The following is a 25,254-nucleotide window of genomic DNA, read 5'->3' on the forward strand; positions in this document are numbered from 1 at the left end:
TTCTCCGATTCTTTGGCTCTTCTAAGCTTCGCTTACCTCATTTTATCTTTCACGGTTAGAAGATTTTGCTAATGTAACATCTGAAATTCAACATCAAATTTTACGTCACCAAATCAAAGCTCTCCTCAGAAAGGAAAAAAAATTCGATGGCCGAAACCGAAAAGAAAAGCAAGAGCGGTGGAAAATCCGAAGCCCAGAGTAAGACCAATCGTTTGCCTCAGAATCGCGCTCATCTCTCACAGCTTCCTTGTTAGGTAAACTAATTTATTTTTTGATTTTGTATAATTTGGATTTTTTTTTGTTTTGTTTCATTTGTTAATGCTTTGTCGTTTTGAATCTTTTGATTTTTGTTTCAGTGTCGTTTGCTACACTGCTCGGGTTTTGGCTTTGTTTCTCTTACCTCTTTTTGCTAAAAAGAAACTTACATTATCGAAAATGCCCTCATGCCGGTTCCCCTCCATTTCCCTTGCTTACTTCGGTTTAAATAATTTAAACGAAATCTGCTGAAGTAGCTATTTTAGCTATATTGAAGTTAAGTTGAGTGAATTTAACTGTTTGGTTGAATGAAAAATGATAAAATAGAATTGTTGGATTCATCCATGGAAAAAAAATTGATTTAACTGATTTAACTGTTATATTAATTTTATTATGTATGTGATTTCCTTAATGGATGTCATAATAGTGTTTTATTTTGTCGGATCCATGTTCTTTATGTTTAATGTGTGACTTTGGTATTATTTATGCAGGTTCTGCAAGTCCCATGCTTTCTAATCAACATGTTTTGGATGGAAATAGATTGGTGAAGGATCTAACCAGTTCAAACTTAAAATCTTCAGAAACAGGATTGTATGTGCTAATTTTGTGTATATGCATTTTAAAATCTTGGTTATGTAGTTTTTATTGTAAGCACGGAGAGTTTTAATATTGTAGTGTGTAGCATTTACAGAGAATGCTTGAGAAATTTTTGTTTATCAGCAAGTTATAGTTGTCATGTCTGTTCTTGTTTCATTTATGATGTAGTATCCTTTTATTCTGAGTTTTTTATTGCTGAATCATGTCTTATTCGGCTAAACCTGGACTAAGCTAAACTGACAGATACAAACCTACCTATAAACATATGAAATCTTCTGAAAAATTCTTTTAGGGCAGTAAATGAGCTGACCTGAGTTTAATAAAGACTGCTTGAGTCTGAATCTGCTTATGTATTTGATCTAAAATAAACCAAAGCATTTCGTTTTTTGTGTGTTTTGAGAATCTTTTTCATGTGATGTACTAAATATGCAATATGTCTCTTATAGTGTTAGACACTTGATATTCTGTTTTCTTTACATGGAGATTAGTTGCTGTTCTTTATGTTTTCTCTTCACATCTTGATGTTCACCTTTTTGGATCATGAGCCTAAAGTTATTTTGTACTTAACTTAACAATACTTGAAAACAAATAGGTACAAGAAATGTGATATGATTTTGTTTACCTTGTTCATATTGCCATTTCAGAGAAAGTTAAAGAATCATAGGACAGTACATGTTAGCCTTAGGTGCTGAAGTTAGTTTTCACAAATTCCACCCTCAGTTTAGTCAGTATCGTCCACTACACTTTTTCTCTAATCTTGATTCAGGTATAATACAAGAGAACTATAGTTGTTCATCTTATGGTATCAACACTGTTGGGATCATAAAAGCTCCTCGTGGTGGTGGGAAGGAAGCTGTCGTCTTGGTATCACCATACAATGCCTTAATGAGTGGTTTTGCCGAGGCTTTATCTGTTGGCATTGCTTGTTTAGTATTTTCCTTGCTCACTCAAGCAATTAGCCGAAGATATTATATGGCTTGTTGCTGACTCATGATATGGAGAATATGCAATAGTTGTTGCTTGGTTAAGATATTATTAGACTCTTAAAATTAGCAGCCTGAGTACTCTAAATGCTGAGATGTATCTAGATATTAATAATCTTTATGAGTTGAAAGTTAACTCTATTGCTAGTGTGGAAAAACTAAGAAATAAAATTGTGTGAAAAACTAAGAGTAAAACTAAATGTATATTGAAAAACTACTCATTAAGAATTATACAATCTCTTTAGGTTTATATATAATTAACTAGTGGGTAAACTAGAAAACTAAATCTTTTGAAAACTGATCTTATAATTGAGAGATTGTCTATCATAATTTTTTGTCATTAATTCTAGGGATACAAATACTTAATTTTAGAAATACAAATATAAGAATACAAATTATAAGATTACAATCAACTGTAAATAAGTGTTTTCCCACACTCTCCCTCAAGCTAGTGAATAGATGTTTTCCATTCCTAGCTTGAAAATAATTTCTTGAAATGTTGCACTGCTGAGACCTTTAGTTAACACATCTGCAAGTTGATCTTTTGTTGATACATATTGTATACAAATCAACCCACTGTCTAGTTTCTCCTTTATGAAATACCGGTCTACTTCAATGTGTTTTGTTCTGTCATGTTGGATAAGATTGTGTGCAATGCTTATTGTAGACTTGTTATCATAGTAGAGTCTCATTGGTCCATCCCACTTGATCTTCAAGTTTTCTAGGATAATCTTTGCCATAGTAGTTCACAAATTCCTTGAGTCATTGCTTTGAACTCTGCTTCAGCACTTGATCTTGCCAACACATTTTATTTTTTACTCCTTCAAGTCACAAGAGTACCATCTAAGAAAGTACAGTAACCTAAGGTGGATTTTCTATTAGTTACTAAACTTGCATAATTTGCATGTGTATATGCCTCTAAAATCAGCCCCGAATTTTTTTGAATAAGATATCTCTTCTAGGATTGGCCTTCAAATAGTATAATACATGGTAGGCTGCCTATAGGTGCACTTTTTTAAGACTATGCATAAATTGACTTTAACACACTCACAGCATATGCTATATCAGGTCTAGTATGTGAGAGATAAATGAGTTTTCCAACTAATCTCTGGTACATCTCTCTATCTACAACATCTTCATTAGCTTCTCCAAGTTTATGATTAGGATCAATAGGGGTATTTGCAGGTTTATATGCAAGCTTCCCAGTTTCCTTCAAAAGACCTATCACATATTTCTGTTGTAAAATGAAAATACCATGCCGTGAGTGAGCTACTTCAATTCCTAGGAAGTATTTCAATCTCCCTAGCTTTTTTATCTCAAATTCTCTAGCCAAACACTATTTTAAAGATTATCTTTCTTTTTCATCATCATCGGTTATAGTTATATCATCAACATACATTAATAGAATTGTGTGTTTGATAAATATGTGTGATCTTCTTGACTCTACTTATATCCCATTGCTAGCATCACTTTGGCAAATCTCCCGAACCAAGCTCCAGGAGACTGTTTAAAGCCATATAAAGCCTTTTTCAGCTTGCATACTTTGTTTACTTCTAGATGACCTCCAAATCCTAGTGGAACCTTCATATATATTTCTTCTTCCAAATCACCATATAGAAAAGCATTCTTTACATTAAATTGTTGAAGCTACCAATTATAATTTATAGCCAATGATAACAAAATCTTAACTGTATTTGTAGATACCCATTTGTGGCCGGGGTTAATTGAGATCAATTCTCCTTGTATATATTATTATAGTGGTATAATATTATGTTAGTATGGCTACTATTAGTATTATTATATTATATTATATAATATAATATAATATATTATATTATATATTAATATTGTAATCTACTAGTATTATTATTTTATTTTTATTATTATATTTATTATTATACCGTATTATATTATTATTACAATATCATTATAATAATAATGATAATAATAATATTATTATTATATTATTATTATTATTATTATTATTGGTCTTATGCTTCTTTCCTTTCTTGTGCAATCGATAACAATAATTTTGGAAATTGAAACTGAAGCAGAGGATGCGTATGATCAAAGGTTTTTAATATAGAATCAAATTGGAAAATTTCATAAATCATTTTCTCAAAAAATAAAAATAAAAAGTCTTTTTAAATAGATCCATGAATCTCACCAAACTATTGGAGGATTTTATGGATTTAAATTTATGAAATCTACCAAACTATTGGGAAATTTCATAAATCAATAAATAAAAATAATTTTTATCCTCTAAATTATTGAAGGATTGCTTTAAATTAAGTCTTATCAAACTATTGAGAGATTTAATGAATTTCCTAAAAAATAATAATAAATGAAAATTTTCTAAATATTTTTTGCAATAACATCTCATCAAACTATTAGAACATCTACTTCAAAGTAAGTCCCACCAAACTATTGTGAGACTTTATTGATTTTTTCTGAATAAAAAAATAAATATTAATAAATCCGATGATGGAGGCTCTTTAGAGTGGGACACTAATCCCCATGAATACTCTTGAGGTGAGAGAATTATCTTAAATTGCTACCAGACTATTGGAACAATTTTAAGACTAGTTTTCAATATTTAATATTTTGATAAAACGTAAATATTGTTAAGGCTTGGATAATTTGAAATTAAACTGGTACCATTTTTCGGATATGCGCTGTGAAGGTGTTCTAACATTCTTCACATGTAACCGTACTTCCGAATCTAAATCTGGTTTCATAGATAAGATTCAATCAGGTGGTTAATCACAACTAAACAAAAAAGATTGGTGGCGACTCCTTTAATCCACATCTAGCAGTAGGTCAATGGATTTATACGTTATGATAATATTCATCTTGGTAACTAGAGCAAAGTTTCTTGATAATCCACTCCATAAGTTTGAGTGTAGCCCTTAGCCACTAACCTGGCTTTATACCTTTCAACAGTATTATCTACCTTGTATTTTACAGTGAAAACCTATTTAAACCCAACTGGATTTTTTTCCTTTAGGCAACTCTACCAATTCCCATGTCTTATTTTCTCTAAGGTCTCTATTTTTATTTTCATGGCTTGCCTCCATTTCTCATTGGATAATGCTTCAAATAATGTAGTTGGAATAGAAATAGTGTTTAGGCTCACAAAAAAATTTTTGTGGGATGGTGAGAATTTTTCAAATGATACAAAATTAGAGATTGGGTATAGTGGATGCTTAGTACACTTTCTGGTTCTTTTCTTAATGGCAATAGGCAGATCATAATCACTAGTTATGGTTTTAGGAGATTCATACTCATTTTGAGAAATAAAGTCAAAGACTGTAGTTACCTTATTTTCAGGGTTAGGATCAGGTTCTTGGACTTGCACTGGTTTAGGATCTAAAACTTTCTTTGTTGATTACACCTATAATTCCTTCATAGAATCAAGAATAATATTATCCTTTGTCACATCTTGTGTTTGGAATGGGTTTAAACTCAAATTCAGTGTTTGACTTGGGCTCAGAAGAATTAATTGGTGAAAATGTTGAAGAAGAGGACAAGTCAAGCAAAAAGAAATCTTTATCCTTATTTTCCATGAATAAAGTCACCCCTGAAGATAAGGTTGAGTAAAAAATGGTTTACTTTCTTGAAAAGTGACATCTACAAACGCATAAAATTTTTTGGTAGGAGGATAATAGCACTTATACACTTTATGAGTTGATGAATATCTCACAAAAATGCACTTAACTGCTCTAGGATCCAACTCCCCCCTATCATGACTGTGAACATAAACAAATGATTTACAACCAAATATCCTAAGTGTGACGTTGTTTGTGATATTAAAGTTAGGATAGAATTATGAGAGCAGTTTCATAAGTGTTTTAAATCTCAAAACCCTTGAAGGTAGCCTATTCATAATGTGTGTAGCAGTGAGAATAGCTTCCTCCAGTAGGATTTGGGTACCTTTGCTTGAAAAAGTAAAGCTCGGGTTGTGACTAGTAAATGGCTATTTTTTCTCTTTGCCACTCCATTTTGCTATGGAAAAACTAATAAATAAAATTGTGTGGAAAACTAAGAGTAAAACTGAATGTATATTGAAAAATTGAGCGTTAAGAATTATACAAGCACCTTAAGTTTATATACAACTAACTAATGGGTAAACTAGGAAACTAAATCTTCCTAAAGCTGATCTTTTAATTGAGGGATTGTCTATCATAATTTTCTGTCCTTAATTCTAGGGATATAAAAACTTAATTCTAGAGATACAAATATAAATATACAGATTACAATATTACAATTAGCTATAAATAAGTGTTTTCTTACACTCCCCCTCAAGCTCGTGAATAGGTATTTTCCATTCCCAACATGAAAATAATTTTTTGATATGTTGCATTGCTAAGACCTTTACTCAACACATTTGCAAGTTGACCCTTGGTTGATATGTATAGTGCAACTAAATTCTCTAATGGTTTTAGATGTGCTGGGACTATGGTTGTTGCTCTGGTCCTGAAGGTCAGAGATCATACTGAACGATTTGAAGGCATTATTAACATTTATGCAGAGGCATCTAATTGACAGATGCCAAACTTCGACCTCATCAATGTTGTAAAATATTTGGCAGTGCACAGGCAAGGTTTGCCTGTAAAGGTGGAGAAATTGTGGCCCCTTCTTAACTCCCGTTGGCTCAAGAGTTTGGGTGATATCTTTGAATCTCTGGAAAAAATAGCTAAAAGCTTAAATCCTGAATGGAAATGTAATACCCCAGCCCAAATGATAATTGGGCTAGACTATTACTAAAGCCCATTAAGTTAATTAAAAGATCAATTAGTAAAAGAAAAAGGGACTGAAGTATTATATGAAAAAAAACCTAGCCATCGTGAAATAAAAAGGAAATAAGAGTTCTTCTTCCTCATATTCCTTAGAGTTAGAGAGCAAGAAAAATCAAGTTTGAGATTCAGAATTAGAGGCTACAATCAAGTTAATCCCCTAAAGGTGAGTATATGCCCTCTTTTTATTTAAGAAAAAATATCAAGTTGATTGCTATTATTTGGAGTTAAAGTTTTGAGACCAAAACTAAGAAAAATTATGAAATCTTACATTACTCTTCATGATTTATTTGGGTAAATTACTGGGCTTTGTTTATTTCATGTTCTTAAGATTTATTAATGATTATTGAATGAAGTTTAAAGGCTGAAAGTGGGGATTTGAGTTTTTAAAGATTGAAGGAGAAATTCTATTTTTAGATGAGATGCTACGATCTGCAACAGTGAATTAAAATAGGATTCTGTATTAATGGATAAATTATTGCTATGATTATTATATATCGTTGGAAAGCATGTTGAATATACTTTCTAATGAAACAAACAGAAGTCGAATCTGAGTTTTTTATGAAGAGTTGTCTAATTTTTACTTAAGGATATGTAGGCTGTAAGGCAGCAGTATCAGGGTTGAATTTCGAAAATTGTCTTAATTTTTATACAAGGAATTACAGATTAAGACATATATATTTGGAAAGCACATTGAGTCTACTTTCCAACAGAATAAGCGGAATTGAATTTGGAGTTTCCTATGAATAAATATGTAATTTTTATTATAAGGTATACAGGCTGTCTGGCAGCAGCATCTGACGTGGATTTCAAAAATTGTTATAATTAATCCATAAGGAATCATGAGATGGACCATATATGGTTAGAAAGCTTATCGAGTCTAGTTTTTAACACATTAAAAAGATTTTAATTTTGAATTGGATATCTTGAGATATGGTCGTTTTAGTGAAAGTAGCGCTGGCTGCCAGAATTAGTTACTTGAGTTAATTCTTGATTAACTTAATTGTTTTGGTATAAGTGGTCTCAAATGGGTTGATTAATTACTGTTATGTTGAAATTATCTTGAATAGGCTGTTAATTATTTGGGGAGAAAAATTAGGTGGTGAAATTGGAAGGAGGTAAGTAGAATCTTACACACTTTGCTTGTTTTTTAATCTATGTATATATGTATGTTTCTAAATGAATAAATGTTTTATTTCTTTATTTTCGATATATGAAAATAGGATCAAGCATATGATTATTTTGTGTTTTTGCTATGTAAATGATGGTTCATGCTTATGAATGAAATGAAAAAGTAATTTTTGTTTAAAGAATGATTTTATGATAGCGACTTTTTTACATCCTTGGGAAGTGGAATCATCGACACCAGAATTAGTTCTACGACCCTGGCTAATGGGTAATAGTAGTTAGCATACGGCCTTGGCTAGCGAGATATAATAGTTAGCAATGATCATGACGATGAAATTGTCGATACGGCCAATGTCACGGGTTATAGCAGTGACCGTAGCTAACGAGAAAAGAATGTTAATGATGATTTATGATAATGATGATTTATGATGATTTTTAATGATTGACTCATGATTTGATATGATTATGATATTTGAATGGTAACATATTTTGCAATGATTTATGAATTGATATGATTTTATATTGATTTATGAATTTACGAAATCTTTGATAGAAATATGAACTTTGAAATGTTTTGACATTATGATTTGACGAATGTTTTGAATGATCTATATGATATGTATGAAAACGATGCTTAATCTGGTAAAGTGTGTGAGCCTATATTTACTAAGTTGTGGTTTGCTCATTCCCCTTAACTTTTTCTTTTACAGATGATATGAATGTTAAATATGATTAGTCTTGTGAAAAGCTAGAAGATCAAAGGGGAAAGATTACTTAATCATTAGAGACAATGTGGGCCAATGGGATCTTATGAAACGATTTTGTATTTTATATGATTTGTATTTGATATATAAAGATATATCATTAGTTAGATTAAAGATATGGATTTTACTTGGCAGACTATATCAGTTTATTGAAGAATTTTAGAATGATTAATAAAAAAGACTTCGTATTTCTTTGGGGTTTACTTCAAGGTAATATGGTTGTGTTGCGTCTTGGTCTCAGGGCGTGACAGGAAATTTGGCATTCCTGTGACAGAGTATGTTGAAGGCACTGCTACACTTGCAAGTTCATTGTATTATCAGGTAAAATATTGTTTTTATTTGGTTTTCTTTTATCTTATCTGTTGTTTTCCTCTTTTTTTTGGTTCATATTTGTTACAAATCTTCTACTTCCAATAGTATCAAATGGATAAAGAAAAAATTTAAGGAGTTGCACATTTGTGCTTCTCTCAGTTCTTGAGCAGATATTTGCTTTCTCTCTCCATATTGCTTTTGTTTTGTTAGGCTATTGGTGTACCCACAGGCCCACATGGTGCTTTCTGTGACTACCAAGTTGATGCAATCACAATGGAGATTTCACCTAAATTTTCATCGGATAAAGTCAGGCACAATAAGATTCTTCTAAGAGGCGGCCGGTAAGTGTTCTTTACCATTGCTTTCCATGTCCGTTTATTATTGTAGTTCTCATCAATAAGTAGCTTTCAACAAGAGGTTATCTTGAAATTTTGAACTCTAGGTGATGTGAATGATTGTGTTAAGAAGTTCTATAGACAGATCTTTGCATCTAGATAGGTTTTACAATTTGTAGATCATTGTATATAACTTTGTTATTGTCACTTTTGTTTTTCTGAAGGCTTTCATGTTGCTTGGAGCAGGTTGATTGAAGGAGTAATATGATCAGTGAATAACCTCCTTGAGAAGTTTCACCAATCATTTTCTTATACCTCTTAACATCTCCTGGTAAGTTTGTGTCGATAAGAGTTTACATGATTGCATTTGCACTTCTCATAGCACCACTTCCATCGATTGCAGCTTCTCTTTATGTTGATGTAAGTAGTTTGGGCAACTGTTCAAAAAGTGATAACTCAACTCCATCCGCAATCACTGATATTGATGATCGTGATATCGCTATCAGATCCTGGAGGTGGCTTAATTATGCAAAATTAGTTTTTGTTGTTCACTTATGGGGTGCTATTGTTTCATTACTTCCATTATTCATCTGCCAAATACCTGATTGCAGCCCAACAACCGGCTTCATGATCTGGGTTTTGCTTTCAATGCTCAGCCTTCTAACCTTGTACTCGTTGCTGGCTACTCCTCTATCTTGTGCTACAGCATCTCAAGAAAAAGAATGGGCTCTTGTGAAATCAGTGACTATCTCATCAGCGTTCATTGGTTTTCATGTCAGTTATTAATTTTACTACCGCAGAAATTAGTGCTTTATTGATGGTCCCTATGTTTTGCTGACTCGACCTTTAAAGCTTGATGTTAGAACTGGTACTTTGAGGAGTTTTTCCAGGATAATTTGCAATCTGGCTCTAGGGCTTATTGCTTTTCCACCAGCTTCTTTTTTTCTGTTGAAAGGGGTGCTTGATGGTTTTGAAAGTGTCAATGTTGGTAACTTCTGGATGTGAGTTGAGTCTCTTTGGGTATGGAACAGTGCTACATATCTCTTCATTGGTATGGTTCACTTGCCGTGCTGGGTATTATGTATTCACATTTTGCTTCATACTTGTTGACTCATCTTAATTCTGTTCGGACCTGCAAATTGAAGATCAAGATCATTTTAGTTCAATGTTTGCCTTCTTACCTATTTGCAAACCTTTAATGAAAATGGACTTGATCTGGCGAGCTCATGCCATTGTTGTCTGTCAAAGCCACACAATGTTCTGGAATTTGGATGTTATGGGTCTGATTTTGGAATTGACTGGTTGTCTGGCAGGATTTTAATGAGGTTTGACATACTTGTTATCGGTCTTTTAAGAAATGGTGGTATGACACAGATAATTGATCAAATGTTTATGACTATTTTTGGGGTGAATTGACTCAAACTTCCTCTCGCTGCTAGATCTGGGCATTCAAATAAGCTTAAGTGGCCATCAAACTTGGGTTTCAAAGGAGGAAGCAACACTACATGTTGATTGCCCTTATTTAGATGCATCCTCTTCCACACACAAATGAATGCTTGCATGTGTGTAAATGATTGCAGCACCTGTTGAAATTTCTATGCAAAAAAAGGTCATGAAAGAGAAAATTAGGCAAGATTTTATTGTATGATATTGGTCATTTGACCTAATTTCTTTGGATTGAAGGGATCATCTGTTGTTTTGCCTATTTCCAATGGTGTACAATTTAAAAAGGGCATTTGCTTTGCAATGCTGTTGAAAGTAAATTTAAGTAGAAGAAAGGATGATAAGGACAAGATGCCTTGCTGACCAATAGCTCCCAACTGAATACTTCTGTTTTATTTGCAAACTTTTTCTAGCTAAAGTGACTTATTTGTCATGGATGAGCAAAAAAGATGCCAGATATCCAAGGACCATATTCAACACTCAACCCGAAAAGGTAAGGAACCTGTTACAAAAGCAAAAGTGATTCTCATAAAGATTGCTTGCAAATTGATGTCTCTTGATTCTGTGCTGCTAGTGGAGTTTTAGCTATAGGTTTATAAATATTCTCATTTGCTATCAATTTTTTATTGCTTTGTTTGTGTTTGGATGATCGATGTATTTGCTGGATCCTTCCATACACGTACGTACATGGACACACATGCATTTGCTGGATCCTTCATACACATGCATCATGCATCTGCTCGATTCTTTCATACATGTGCACACACACAAGCATTTGCTCGATCCTTCCATACATGCACATACACACAAACACGAGTTTGAGTGATGTTCATTATATGATTAAACTGCAAATGTTTTTATGTTATTTTAGACAGGTTGTTGATTGTTAAGCTATAATAATCAGAAGAAGGAGAAAAAGTATGCAAGAATTAGAGGCAGAGAAGTAAAAAGAAGGAAACCGGCTGAGGCTCTGACCTCAGGCATTGCTAACAAAAAGCTATTAAACAACAAATTACATCCCTTTCTGAGGAAACTCCAAGAACACATCAAAGCACCTAGCTTTTTCCGAGCAAGCAGAAAGGTGAAATCAGAAAATTAGAATTGGAAGAGGAAAAAGACAGATGGCCTTTCACGGTTACCTAACTTAGATTTCTCTTTTAAGCCCAACTTTATTTAGGAAAGCAAGAAATTGCAGGGTAAAATGTTCCAAACAATTCTAGTTACTGAAATTAGGGTAAAAATTAGATTTTAAGAGGAGAAAAAATGGTAAAATTTTCACCCATGATTTTTAATTTTTAATTTTATTTTAATATTTGATCTTTTATCAAATTTATGTATAATTTTTATTAAAATTTTAATTTTTTTTCGTAGATATACGATTAAAATTAATATATCAATGGACGGAATTAACTCATAAAATAATAAAGAAAAACGTTTTATGCCTTCAAAATCATACCAAAGAAAACAGAAAAAAGGGGAATGGAATTGTAGTTAGAATTGATTCAAAAACGTAAAAAAATCACAAAAATAAGAAAAGTACGCCAATTTTCAATTTTTCTTCCTTTTTTGGGTATACAAATTCATCGTCAATTCGTGATGATGTCGGAGAGAAAAAAAAAATGTTGCTGTCACGTGGAGGCCAACACTAAGCTGAAACGCGCTTGCTAAAGTAAGTGCACATCACCACCGCAAAAACCAATAGGAAAAAAAAAATTTCTCTCCACCTTTAAATTTTAGAGTTTTTTTTTCCTTTGTCTCCAAGTAAATTTTTTTGGTGACTTCATTAGTCATTAAAATTAATTATGTTAATTAATTATATTATTTTAAATTTTTAATTGATCGATTTTAATTTTATTAATTTAATTAATTTTTTATATTTGAAATAAATTAAATAAAATTATTTAACAAAATTTTCAAATATCAACGTTTTAAATTAAAATTTCTTACAACTTATAAAATAAAACAGTCTATTTCAAGTATTTTTAATTTTTTATATTTTAATTAAAATTTTGATTAATTCAATTTATTAATAAAATAAATTATTTTTAAATTATTTTTTATAATTAATTAAAAAAATTGATAATCGATTAATTAATTAAATTAAATTAATTTGATTGATTTAATTAAAACCAAAATATGACACTTCTAATAAAAGAAGAATGAGATTACAAAAATAAATTTATATTATGATTGAATCACTATAACTTACAATATTATAAATATTAAAAAGTTCAATTGACTATTTTCTTTTCAACTTGAAGATACAAATAAACAAACAAAATCTAAAAATGCAAAAAAAAAAAATAATAAATAATGACCAAAAGCAAAAAATTAGAAAAAACTAAAGTTGAAAATCAAGACAAATCATTTCTACCTTTTGGTAGGTCAGAATTAATGGTCACTTCAATCACCAATAAATCTAGGATAAACAGTAACTTGCAAGTTCCAATCCTCAAAATTTGTCTGCTTTATCTTCGGAGTTGGGAGAAAAAGTTCCTGTTTGTATGCAGAAGCTGTCTTGGCTCCAACAAAAACATGCCTTACACGCGCTTTAATCTGCGCACAGCCGAATTTTCACTCCATCTGTAATCCAACTCAGATGTCCCTCTCACCTAATCATCAAAATTCAACCATTAAATCACAGCCATAAGAACAGTCGTCAACAGCAAATATGAAAACTTCTTGGTAGGTGTAAGAAGAAGAAAAACAAAGGAAAAACCCCAGCAAAAAGCTCTGAAGTTTGAAGAATCTGCAAAGAGATTATGGATAACATGTTATGTGATGAACTATTACAAGAAATATTTAGAAGACTGCCATCAACTCCATCATCTTCTTTATCAGTTTCGTTAGTTTCCAAGCGTTGGCTTCACCTTTACAGAAGCTCAAAAACTTCACTTTCTCTCAGGTTTCTTCAACACAATTCTGTGATTGTTTCTTTGTCCTCTCTTCTTTCCTATTACCCTTCTCTTTCTTCTCTTTCTCTTGTTCTATCTGATGCCACCACCAACTCTACCTCCTCCAACAACAATTCAAGCACTGCCCTTTTCGATCACCTGCTTCTCATTGTTTCTTCTTGTCGTTTTAGCCTGCATCACCTGAGGTTCTTACCTGGTCCAGTTTCTATTTCTTCTTTATTGTCACTATCAAAATCTTGTTCCCACCTTACTTCTATTACCGTTTCTTTATCTAGGCCTCTTGTCCTCAACTGGGTTGTTTCATTTTCTTGCTTAAAGGAGTTATGTTTATATGTATGCTCAATTGATTGTGTTGGTGATGAAATTGGGCGATTTGGGTTTTGTTTAAACGAGGAATTGGATGCAAAATTTGGTTTAGACACTCTCTGTTTGTCAGGAATTCAGACAGATGATAGGGGTGTTGGTTGGCTATGGAGGAACTGTAAAAGGCTTAAGAAATTGCAGCTAAAGAGCTGCGATAGTTTTGGTGATGGAGAGTCATTTTCATCGTTTATATTGTGCGTGGAAGGTCTTCAAGAAGTTGAGCTAAGGAAATGTAGGAGTATAGTTGATGGGGTGTTACTAAGACTGGCAGAGAATTGTGCTTCACTGAATTCTCTGTTGGTTTATGATGGAGGTAGCAGAGAGGGTTTGCTGGAATTCATAACCACTTGCAGGTGTAATTTGCAGAAACTCGATCTCAGGTTACCGCTAGACCTCAATAATGATCACCTCTCGGCTGTTGCAATGAATATAAGTGGTGTCTCAACACTTAGGCTTCAAAGTTGCTGTCTTGTTACTGGTGAAGGTCTTAAAATTCTTGGGACTGCCTTGCATTCTAGTCTTGAAGAATTGGCTTTAATAAATTGTGATGTTGTTGAAAGAGAGCTAGGGTTGCTAGCCACACTCGGGCAAAATTTGAGGATGTTGAGGAAATTGGACTTGTCTCATAATGAGATGTTGCTTGATAAAGAGTTCATTTCTATGCTGGTTTCTTGCAATCATCTGACTGAATTGAAGTTGAGAGGGTGCAGAAAGCTAACTAGTATGACCTTGGTTTCTATATCTAAGACCTGCAAGCATTTGCAAAGTGTTGATATTATGAAATGTGTCCGGATTGAAGCTCAGGCTGTCGAGTTTTTTGTCTTGAATTGTCCACAGATGAGACAGATTCAGGTTGAGGAAAGCAAGGTTTCAGACATAGCAAGGACATGGGCATTGCATAAAGTTATAGAGATAACTGCTGGTTGATGGATTGATGATTGAAGTACATAATTAAGTTATTGAAGTTCCAACAACAACTGCTATGTACCACCAAAAAAGGGAAACTTGCTTGTTTGCTGTAAATATTTCATTTCTTCATGTTCTGGTATAGAAAGAGCTGCATTGCTCTCCAAATAATCATGTCCCTAAAAATGTTTCTTATTGTAATAAGATAACTGCAATTAAATTTGAATCTTCTTGTGCTTGGAAACTGAAATTATCTTCTTGAATCGCTTTCATGTCTTATTCATGGGGGGATATAAGGGCAAATTCAGCAGTTTACATGTTTACATCTGGAAACCAACATATCATACATTATATAAAAAAGGAAGATATTATGGTTGAAAAGATAGCTTGGAAGTGTAAGCAATGCAAAAGGGTGAGCATTTCTTATCAAAGAAAGATCAGATGTAACGGTTGTTTGGTTTTAAATTTTGTAATAAATAGAGAGATTTGGTGATGGAAAATTAGTTTTAACTGGAATCCTTTGTCAGGATTAGCTAGAAGTTGTTGCTCTTAATTAGAGTTTCCATTTCTTTTTGGTTCAAAAGAGACTGCAGCGTGGGGATAGGAGATGGGGTTGCAGGTGTTGAGATTTGAGTCTTAATCCCTCAGGATACCTCCTTTTAAGGTGACTGGATGAACAACAACTGAGCTAGATTCCGTGTTTAGAGTTTGCACTTTGATGCTGCTATTTTACTTAGATATGATAAAAGGGAGTGCTGCAATATATTGACTTTATGGTAGTTTTCCTCGAAATGCAATAATATTCTAAATTACACTGCAAAGATAGGCATGTTACTTTCAGCATCAATGAGTAGTATATTTCCTGGAACCCAAGGCAGATCCTCGTCAGATTTGGTTCTTACAGAGTGCTTCAGGGACGGAAAATGTTTCTTGGTGATTTCATGTTTGTTAGAACGGTATGGTCACCTGCTCAATTCTGTTTGCCTAACTTATTGCTAGGAAGTAAGGATTCTGATGAAACTTTAGCTGTCATTTTAAATCCTTGTAATTGATTGGTTACATTCCTGACGTGTTTTTCTTTCCCTTACGTTGCTTTCAATGGATCCGTACTGTTGGGCGAATGGTAAGTTGGCTATTATGTGGACCTGTCAATTTTAAATAATAAGAAAAGGACACAAATGTGATAGGTTTTAAAATTTTAGTAAAAATGGTACGTGGGTTTGGTAAATGATCTTCCGTAAGTTCACAACCCTAATGCACTGTACGCTTAACAACACACTCCTCACAACAATCACATATTTTTCATTCCGTATTAAAGTTTTCAATTTTTACCATTGATGATATTCTTCTTTTAAAATTGGTCTCAAAATTTCAAAAATTCTTTGTATGGAGATTTATTAAATTAAATTCTCATCCAATGATACAATGAAAACAGTATTGATCAGATTTATTACAAAATGTGTTTTGTATTTAGCATGTACATACAAATTTTAAGATATTAATTTTTGTGTTTTATATGTATTAATATGAAATACATACGATGCCAAATATACGAAAGCCTTTCCTTTCAGCTTCAACTGAGATGTTTTGGTATTGTTTGCTTATAACTGGATTGTCTTTAATTCCAGTACATGCCTAGTTAATGTTGTAGATAATTTGTCTTCATCAAACATGAAGGAAATATTTTGGTTGTTTGCCATCTTTTCCGCTTTGCCTCCTTTTGATTCACTTCTATTTCTTTCTAGGAAACCTTTTCTTCAAGCAATATTTTTTATTTAGAACTTGAAATTTGTATAGCTATTTCTTTTTTCTTGAATGGTTCTTCAAAAATTATCTCTTTCTATTGGATTCAAGTTTGGGATTAATTGACTAAATAAAATATTAAAATTTATATATTTTTATTTTATATAAAAATTATATATTATAATTTGTATCATATAAAAATATAAAATATTATTTTTATCGTATCATATTTATATGTTATGTTATTATGAGATATTTTAAATTATCAAATATAATCAAAGCTTAAATTTTTTAGGCTCATAGCCCAAGATAGTTGACGGATGAACCTAAACATTAGTTGGAGCATCTCTTAGGGCCAAGGGTTAGGGTGGTTGGGTGCTTAGTCCAGACTGATCGACCAAGGCTTAAAAGTCTTGACCAAACAAGTGGACCCATTTTCCATAATGTACCTATTCTGACCCAAGTGCTAGAGTTTAAAATGACATCATGAACGCAAACGTCAATTGGAGCTAGACTTAATTTAAACTTTAGCGTGTTGAGCCATCAAGAGCGTAAACGTTAAGTGGAGCATCTCCTTGGCCCACCTATGGCTCCAATGTCCAAAACGACACTCAAGGCTGTCCAAAACTACCTTCTCACCTTACATACAAACCGATTCTGAGGAAGATTTACATGAAATTTGTTAAACGAAATTTATAAAATTTTTTATTAAAATTAATTACATAAAAATTAAAAATTAAATTAATAAATTAAAATTTTTTATTATATAGATTAAGTATACAAATTTTAATATGTTTTTTGGATAAGTACTTTTAACAAAATTTTTTAGTACATCTTCTTTTTTTGACATGTCTCACTAAATTAAGCTTCGACTAAGTCTACTCTTACCAAACCCAAAAATGCATCAACAAAATTAATAGTTGAAATTTGTCCAATTAGAGTAATGACAAAATTTCTGTTAAAATTAGTGGATTAAAAAGCCTTGTTTTTAGAAAGTACTTATTCCCTTTATCCCATTTTTTTAATTTATCTTCATTAGGAGTTTAGAATTTTAGCAATCAAGACACACAAGCTCTTATCAAGATTAAGGATTAAAAAAAATAAAAAATTCAAATTTTAATTTAAAATTATAATGTTCGATTTTAATTTGATTTGATTTTTTTATTCGATTTGAATTATGTTCATATATTAAATATATATTAAATTTATATCAAATTTTGAATTAATATGTAAAAATTTTAAAAAAATCAAATTAAATTAAATTATATATTTTTAAATTTTTATATATTTTTTAAATTTTTATAAAATAAAAATAATAATTTATACCAAAATTTACTTAAATATATTAAAATTATATATTAAAATAATATGTAAAAATTAAAAATTAATAAATCAAATTAAATCAAATCTATAAAATTGATTCGACTTAATTTTAATGAAATAAAAATTTAATTCAATTTTAAATTAAATTTTAAATTTTTATAATATTATACAATATTTAAAAAAATCTAACAAAAAAAAAAGTCAACCTAGTGCACGTTTCTAATCAAACGGTGCACATTAAATTGGCCCCGCTATGAACCCTTTTCAGTATTGACAATTCAATGGTTCCACTGATCGGACAAGACTTAGCTAAGGCTTTTTTAAGTAAAATTTATAAATTTTTTAATTAAAATATTTTATTTCATAAATTGAATATGTGAATTAAAAAAAATAAAATTTGATACATTTTTAAATAAATATTTTTAATAAAAAATTTAACAAAATATTCATTGTTGAATAAGTAATTATTAAATTTGAATTATAAAATTTTTAATAATTTTTATAATTAATGATTTTCTCATTAAATTTTATTAACTATTGTTTTCATTTTTTTATTGTAAATTTTATTAAATTATTTTTAATAAAAAATTCACATACTTAAAAAACAAAAAAATTTAATACAAATCTTTTACCCACTGACCATCCCATAAAAATGGCAGCCGCCCTAACTCTCATCCTTATCAGAAAAAATGGTCCAGCCCAGCCATCATTAGCCCCGCCGTTCCCGGGCTAAATTCTTGAACCTCTTGGCGGGAAACAATCCCTAAAATTTGTACCCTAGATCAATTTTCCCGCCCAAAAAAACCCGGGCAGACGCCCAAAGGAGTGGGAGAGACTAAAAATAAAAAAATAAAAACCGCGTCAGAAAAAGAAAGCCAATGATTGGTCTGTCAAATAGGTAGGGTACTACTCCTGCCATCATTAATTTATTTTTATGTTAAAATCTTCTTTCTCTTAGCTTTGGATTCCCTGGTATTTTTGTACATTGGATTCTCCCTTTTTTTTAAAAAAAATTTCTCAACGTTGTTTTAGACCAAATCTTTTATTTTCTTTCTACATTAATTATTTCAAACCCAACCCATTATTTAGGTCGAGAGAACTTTTCTTTAAAAAAAAATCTTGTAAAGTGTGTAATGTAGTAATGCATTTAAAGTCAATAATGTTGAAGTTGAAGTTATTTTATGGGGAATTTTTTTTTTTGAGGTTTTTTTTAATGGAATGGAAAGGAATGGACATTGATTTTGTCATTGATTGAGCCTTTAAACCAGATCAACTAGTAGGTCTAATTGATTGACAAATTAAAGGAAATAATAATGTTATGGAATGTTAGATTTTTAATTTTAATAATTAAAATTTAATTTTTGATAAATTTAAATATATAAAAAAATCCCAATAAAATTTTAATTGAAGGAAAATGTTAGTAAAAAGTATCTATTAACAGCTTCTAAGATAATGTTTATAAAAAATGGAATTAAAGCATTGGTTTTAAAAATAATAATAATGAAAACAATACATTCAATGAAAAATATTTTTTAATATAATATTTTAATTAACATTAACAAATATTTATAAACATTATTTAATGGAACCCTTAGTTGAATTATCAAATGTTTGACAACAATATATATATATATATATATATTGTAGTTTTTATAAAGATTATCCTGCACAAGGGACAGGATATTATACACGGTAGTCAGAAATGCACCATCTACTAAGTATTCTATATTGGTTGAAGCTCGCAATGGTTTTTCAAATTTTCCCTCTCATCATCTTTAGCTAATACAATCTGCCTTTAATCCAAAATAATAAGGTATTATGTCTAGCCAAGATTGGTTCCTTCTATTGGAAGAAAGTGAAGCCCAATGATTCTGACCATTTCAACTCACTAGTTTAGATAATTTAATCCACGGAACAATGCTAAAAAATTCCAATTCAAATAGAAACTAACATATATATCTTTGGTTTGGATTCCAAAATTAACATTTATATATAAATATATATTTTTTAATTTTTATATGATAACTTTTTTTGTACCAAAAGTTTAAATATACATTAATCGTATTATAAAAAAATAGCTTTAATAGACAACATTATGGTGATGAATACTTTATTTATCCAGGTGAATTTGATCAAATCCAGCCTTATTATTGAGATCATAATCATGAGAAGAGAGCATTAGAGTTAAACAATGTGCCAAATGGTTGATGGTTTTTTGTATTTGGTCTCCACAGAAAAGAAAAAAATAGTAAATCAAGAAGTAGCCCAAACTAGGATTTGGTGAGAAGCATTCAACCAGGACAAGCAGAAGTCATTCAGCTGGATCTTATAGATATAGCATTTTTTTTTTGTACAAAAAATCTGAGATAAATAGGTTGTTTAATTTGTCAGGTCAATATAAGATGTGTCATTGTCAAAAAGAACAAAAGGACACCCTTAAAAAGCCATTGATTCTACAGCTGATTCAAGATTTTGAAAGATTAATTGAATTTTTTTGGTAAAGAGTTGTTAAATTCACTGATATACAAATAACAACAACTGAGGTAAATAAAGTTAGTAGATAAAATCTTTTGTTTCCCATTAGGGGACAACAGGAAAAGCCATAAGTAATCAAGTAAAAGAAACCTAATACAAACAAACTAAGTTCATGTGACATTTATTTACACAACTAGGGTAAAAATGTAGTATTAGAATCTGAAAAAGTTTGAACTCCTATTTTAACTCAATTTCAAAATCTGCAACTCTTCTTCTATTCTTGGAATACGGTTTCTTTGTAAAAAAGAATCGAAAAATTTTAGACCTTGAAATTTTTAGTACAGCTTTACTGCTTTATGTTTTCATAAAGGGAACCTAATCCCTAGAAAAGGCTTTGTTTAATATGCAAAGAAAACCTTAAGATAAGGTCGAATCCCACTCTCCACTCCATTATCAGCCTTTAGACAAAACCCTTGATCATGCATAGGATATCCAGTCTACTCCATTGTAAACAAATATGGGTGTTTTTTTTTTATATGATAAACATGCCTGAAAATCTTATCCACTATTCATACATCAGCTTTGAAATAAATAAAAGCCTAAGTTCACAAGCTGTACTTTCCATCAAATGCTTTGAAAAAAATTATACCCTCTTCCAGTCCTGCATTGGATTTCATGATTTTAACTTGATGAAAACTGAAAAACACAAATATAATCAAACAACTTTGAAAACTGTTGATTTAAAGCCTAAAGAGTTTAAAGAGTTTCTCGTTGTCAAAAAAACAAAATCCCCACATTGGATTCTAATCCACCACTCGATTTTTCTGTCATTTTACAATCAGAGAAAGCAGTAGCACTTAGCACAGCAACTTGGGGTTTGCCATGGAGATCCAGGGGAGGGGTGGGTCGGGTTTAAACTGGTGTTTGCGCTCTTAAAGATTAGGAGGAAAACGAGGGATTGGTCAGTCAATCACAAAATTATGGTTTGAAGCATCCGTGCAGCATCATTCTCAGCCATGTAAAAGATTTACACAATAAATGTATTTCTTGGGACAACTTTTGGAGTTGGGTATGCAAAACCCCCATTGTACTATAGACGTGCGTGTGTGTGTGTGTGTTTTTTTTTTTTGTGTACAGTCACAAAAAGAGAGAGAGTTGAAAGAAAATTGGAGTAAGTGCAGGATTGAAATAAAGATTCCTTGACAATACATATTTTTTTACTGAAAACATCTATGCCAATCATTTACTGAGAGCCTGCCCCGACGAGTGAATGGAGTAAAGAATTTGATGACGAAAGAACAGTCGAAGCTTATGATGAATTATAGACTGTGGTGAAGCAATTTTTGAAGGCACTGGTCACTGGTCAGTGGCTAAACCTGGAAAAGAGAACCACTTTCTTCCTTACAAGTTAGTACTTCATACTATATAGTACAAGATTCTCTAGCTAAACTTGAATGACCAAAAACCTCCAATAATTCTAACCAAAAAACCAAAATTTTCTATTTTCATATCACCACCAATCTTATAATCTTCAAGCTTCAATTCAAACATTTAATGCAGTACATGAAATTTCATAATCCAAAGCATTCCAATACAAGCACCAAGTAAGAGATAAAAGTATGAAGTATGAAAGAAATAAACTAACTAAACTACACTACTCATTTCATAAAAATATCATATCTTATCTTTGTACACCCATAACTCATCTCCACTATAGAGCTTGGAGGAGTTACTAATGCAAGAAGACCGAAAAAGGAAAGGAAAAAAGAAAACACAACAAAACCTCCTAACTGAAAAACTCAAACTTTTACTCTAAAAAAAAAAAAAAAAAAGGTAGTTTCAAACTCAATTTGCTTTCTCAACATGGCGCTTGAATACTGTTTCCAAATCAGGAGGAGTAAAGAACTCCCTAACTCCACTATAATGGCATCTTGAAGGAGGCCTCCGCTTTCTTGGAGCTGGAGGGCAAGGCAATTTGTCTGGTATTCTTGCTTCTTTTGAAGTTGGGGTTGTTGAAGCTTCTTCTTCATCTTCATTTTCTTTCCCTCTTGATTTTGTGTTTATTGGCTCCAATAAAGTCCTTATAGCGATACCAGCTATTACCCATTTCTTCCCTTTAGAGTCTAACACTCCATCTAGTTGGTGCTTTTTGGAGAACCCCATTTATAATCAGAACAGAAGTGATTTTGAAGCACAAACAGAGAACCCAAGGTGAGAAAATGGTTAGTGTTTATGAGAATGGCTGGAAACAGAAATCCAACAGAGGAATCCAGTTGAAAGGAAACAGAGCCAAAGCAGGGGAAAAGCTGTTGTCTTTGACTGAAATCAACCAAAAAAAATGAAAACAAAGAAGAGGAAAAAGAGGCGTTTTTTATCAAAGGAATGAAAACAAATGAAGAAGCAGAAAGAACATAGAATAAAAGAAAAGGACAGAGCTTCGAATGAGGGAAAAAGGGAGAGCTTTTGACGACTGAAAAAAAAATAAGAAAGAGAAGTTCATATTAAGCTTTGATTTCTTAAAAAGAGATTGGAGAGAGGGAGAGAGAAAGAGGGGCGGCTGCCCGGAAATTTACGGGCAGCCGGGCAGCCGAAACCGAGTGAAGAGAACTCTTTTGGCGCCAAAATTTGGTAGTCGAATGAACAACGGCTCTTTTTCCCGCCGAGATTTGTGTGGGTTTCCGATTTTACCCTTTGTTTTGACATTATTGATTTCTAGGAGGAAGTGATGCTGCCATTCAGGGCACAATCACCGCCGTGCTGGCGAAAGGAATTTACGCACGACGTCGTTCAGTGTAGTAGCAAAGTTCAAATATTTTCGTTTATATGGAATCATAGTGTCTATTTAAATTGGCGATAAGATTAATTTTTATAAAATTAAAAATAGTGCTAAAAATAAAATTTATTATTGTAGTGATGATATATGTTTAAATATAAATGCTACGGTAATGATGAGAGGAAAAATAATGAAAAAAAATGATTATTAAAAATATTAAACTAAAGTTTTTATACAATAAAAATTTTAAATTATTTAATATTTTTAAAGTTTTTAAATAATTGAAAATTATTAAAATTATTTATTCAATTTATTATTTATTTATTTTACATATCTATTCAATTTTTAATTTTTTTATTAAGTAGTTATCCTATAAGTATAAAAAATTCTTTATTATATTAAATTAAAATTTTTATTTAAAAAATGCTAAGTAAAAAAAAAATGTCGTGCTATGAGCACTTGTCTTTACAATATGAAGGAAAAAAAAAAAAAAGAATGAATATAATAGGAATTGACATTGCAACTAAAAATTCAAAATCTTCACTGGGCCTTTGAGCTCGAATGAGAAATCGAGACAGTAATATCACTATAATCAATTGATCTAAATGAGATTTAAGTGTGATTGAAAGTATTAATCACACCACACCACAGCCAATTTGGAATTCAAATGAACTCTAAATCATTCATATGTAACTCAAAAAAGAAAAAAAAAATTGCATCAGTTTTTTTTTTTTTTTTAAATTAAAAATTATAATTTTGAAATTTCAAAATTGAACAAGTTTTCTTCAATAAATTCAATATTGATTGACTAGTTATGACCAATATTAATTGTGCATGTTTGGACTAAAAGGAAAAGAAAAAAATGGTTCGTACGTCAAAGGAATAAGGAATCCTATCCATTTCCTTCTGGTCGATGAGTAAATCCTTCGAGGGATTTTATAGACAACATATTCAACTTTTATTTTTAAAAGAAAATCACAATTTAAAAGTAAAAAAATTATAAATATTGAAATTTAAACATCACATATGTTAGATATTATACTTTAAAGTGATTGTATTACGGAGTTAAATTTTGAATTTAATTTCTGAACATGTTTATAACCATTATCAATAGTACTGTATTCAACGAAATTCAATGCTGGAATTTCCATATATGAGTAATATAAAGAATTTAATGTTAAATTACTCCAATATTCCAAGAAAATTGAATTTGCTTCATTTATAAAGCTAGTGTCACTATAGTTCTAGATTTCAGCCCTGAGTAAAAGAAAATAATTTCTCTTTATTCTCTGCTTTACCAATCGACCTAACATTTATAACATTAATGTGGTAAAAGAAAATGCAGTCAAATTTGTCAAATTTTAGTTGACATGGGAATTATTCACACTATTTTTCTTTTTTTTTTATTACTATATTTCTTTCGTCATGGACTAAATAATTTTGTTTGTTGCGTACACGATAAATAAATAAATAAATAAACAAATAACTTTAAAAATATGGTATTAATATTTCCTCCATAAATTTTAAATATTCATTTTATCATACAAACTAAAATAAAAAATTTGTTGCGTTTTCTTATAAGGGCAAAATGTGTCATACTCTATAAAATCATGCATTTGATATTAACCTTAACAAAATGTCAATGATAGGATTTATACCCAAAATCACTTGTATCGAACGATTAAGGTTTCATTTGGATTTTTCCACACATCAAAAATGTTGTTTTGCCATTAGATCCTAACTCAAAATTACTTATGTCAAGACGAGAAAATTTATCGATTAAGATTTATTGTATTGAAATTTTTGTTTTATCATTGAACCTTAAGTCAACTTTTTATTGATAAATTTAAAACTTAATTATTACAAACTTAATTTAGTTTATATAAAAAATTAAGACACATGAAAATAGAAAGCAATGGTACAAAAGACACAACAAATTTACTTGGATGTGGTTGGCAATAAGAGCAACAATGAGGATGATCAATTCAAAGAAGAAAACAGTCAAATGAAAATAAATTTTGGAGAGTACATTGATTTCATGTACGGAACAATGCAAATAGGAATAGCAACCTTTATTTTTAAGATATTTGTATTCGAAATTGTTTAATATATACTTATAATACTTGAATTTATTTAAATATTT

General features: G+C 31.0%; 1 protein-coding gene and 2 pseudogenes across 2 annotated transcripts; 2 read left to right on the forward strand and 1 right to left on the reverse strand.

Moving 5' to 3' along the window:
• Nucleotides 1-740: 740 nt before the first annotated feature.
• On the forward strand, nt 741-11,262 carry LOC111300936 (uncharacterized; annotated as a pseudogene). The gene is made up of 5 exons (XR_016330138.1): nt 741-746; nt 796-846; nt 8,734-8,844; nt 9,046-9,176; nt 9,417-11,262. The product of XR_016330138.1 is annotated as an uncharacterized LOC111300936 (transcript).
• A 1,765-nt stretch (nt 11,263-13,027) lies between these two features.
• LOC111300510 (uncharacterized) lies at nt 13,028-15,932 on the forward strand. Its single transcript, XM_089747519.1, has one exon. The coding sequence runs from the start codon at nt 13,376-13,378 to the stop codon at nt 14,816-14,818; it is 1,443 nt and encodes a 480-aa protein (XP_089603645.1). The 5' UTR covers nt 13,028-13,375; the 3' UTR covers nt 14,819-15,932.
• A 6,033-nt stretch (nt 15,933-21,965) lies between these two features.
• LOC111300511 (cyclin-dependent protein kinase inhibitor SMR6 pseudogene) lies at nt 21,966-22,831 on the reverse strand (annotated as a pseudogene).
• Between the last annotated feature and the right edge of the window lie 2,423 nt (nt 22,832-25,254).

Source organism: Durio zibethinus, chromosome 18, assembly GCF_047325235.1.
Source record: "Durio zibethinus cultivar Kanyao isolate XHJ-2024 chromosome 18, ASM4732523v1, whole genome shotgun sequence".
Classification (NCBI taxonomy): domain Eukaryota; kingdom Viridiplantae; phylum Streptophyta; class Magnoliopsida; order Malvales; family Malvaceae; genus Durio; species Durio zibethinus.

Excerpts from the sequence above, each read along its gene's own strand:
- LOC111300510 (XM_089747519.1), top strand. The coding sequence starts at position 13,376 with ATGGATAACATGTTATGTGATGAACTATTACAAGAAATATTTAGAAGA.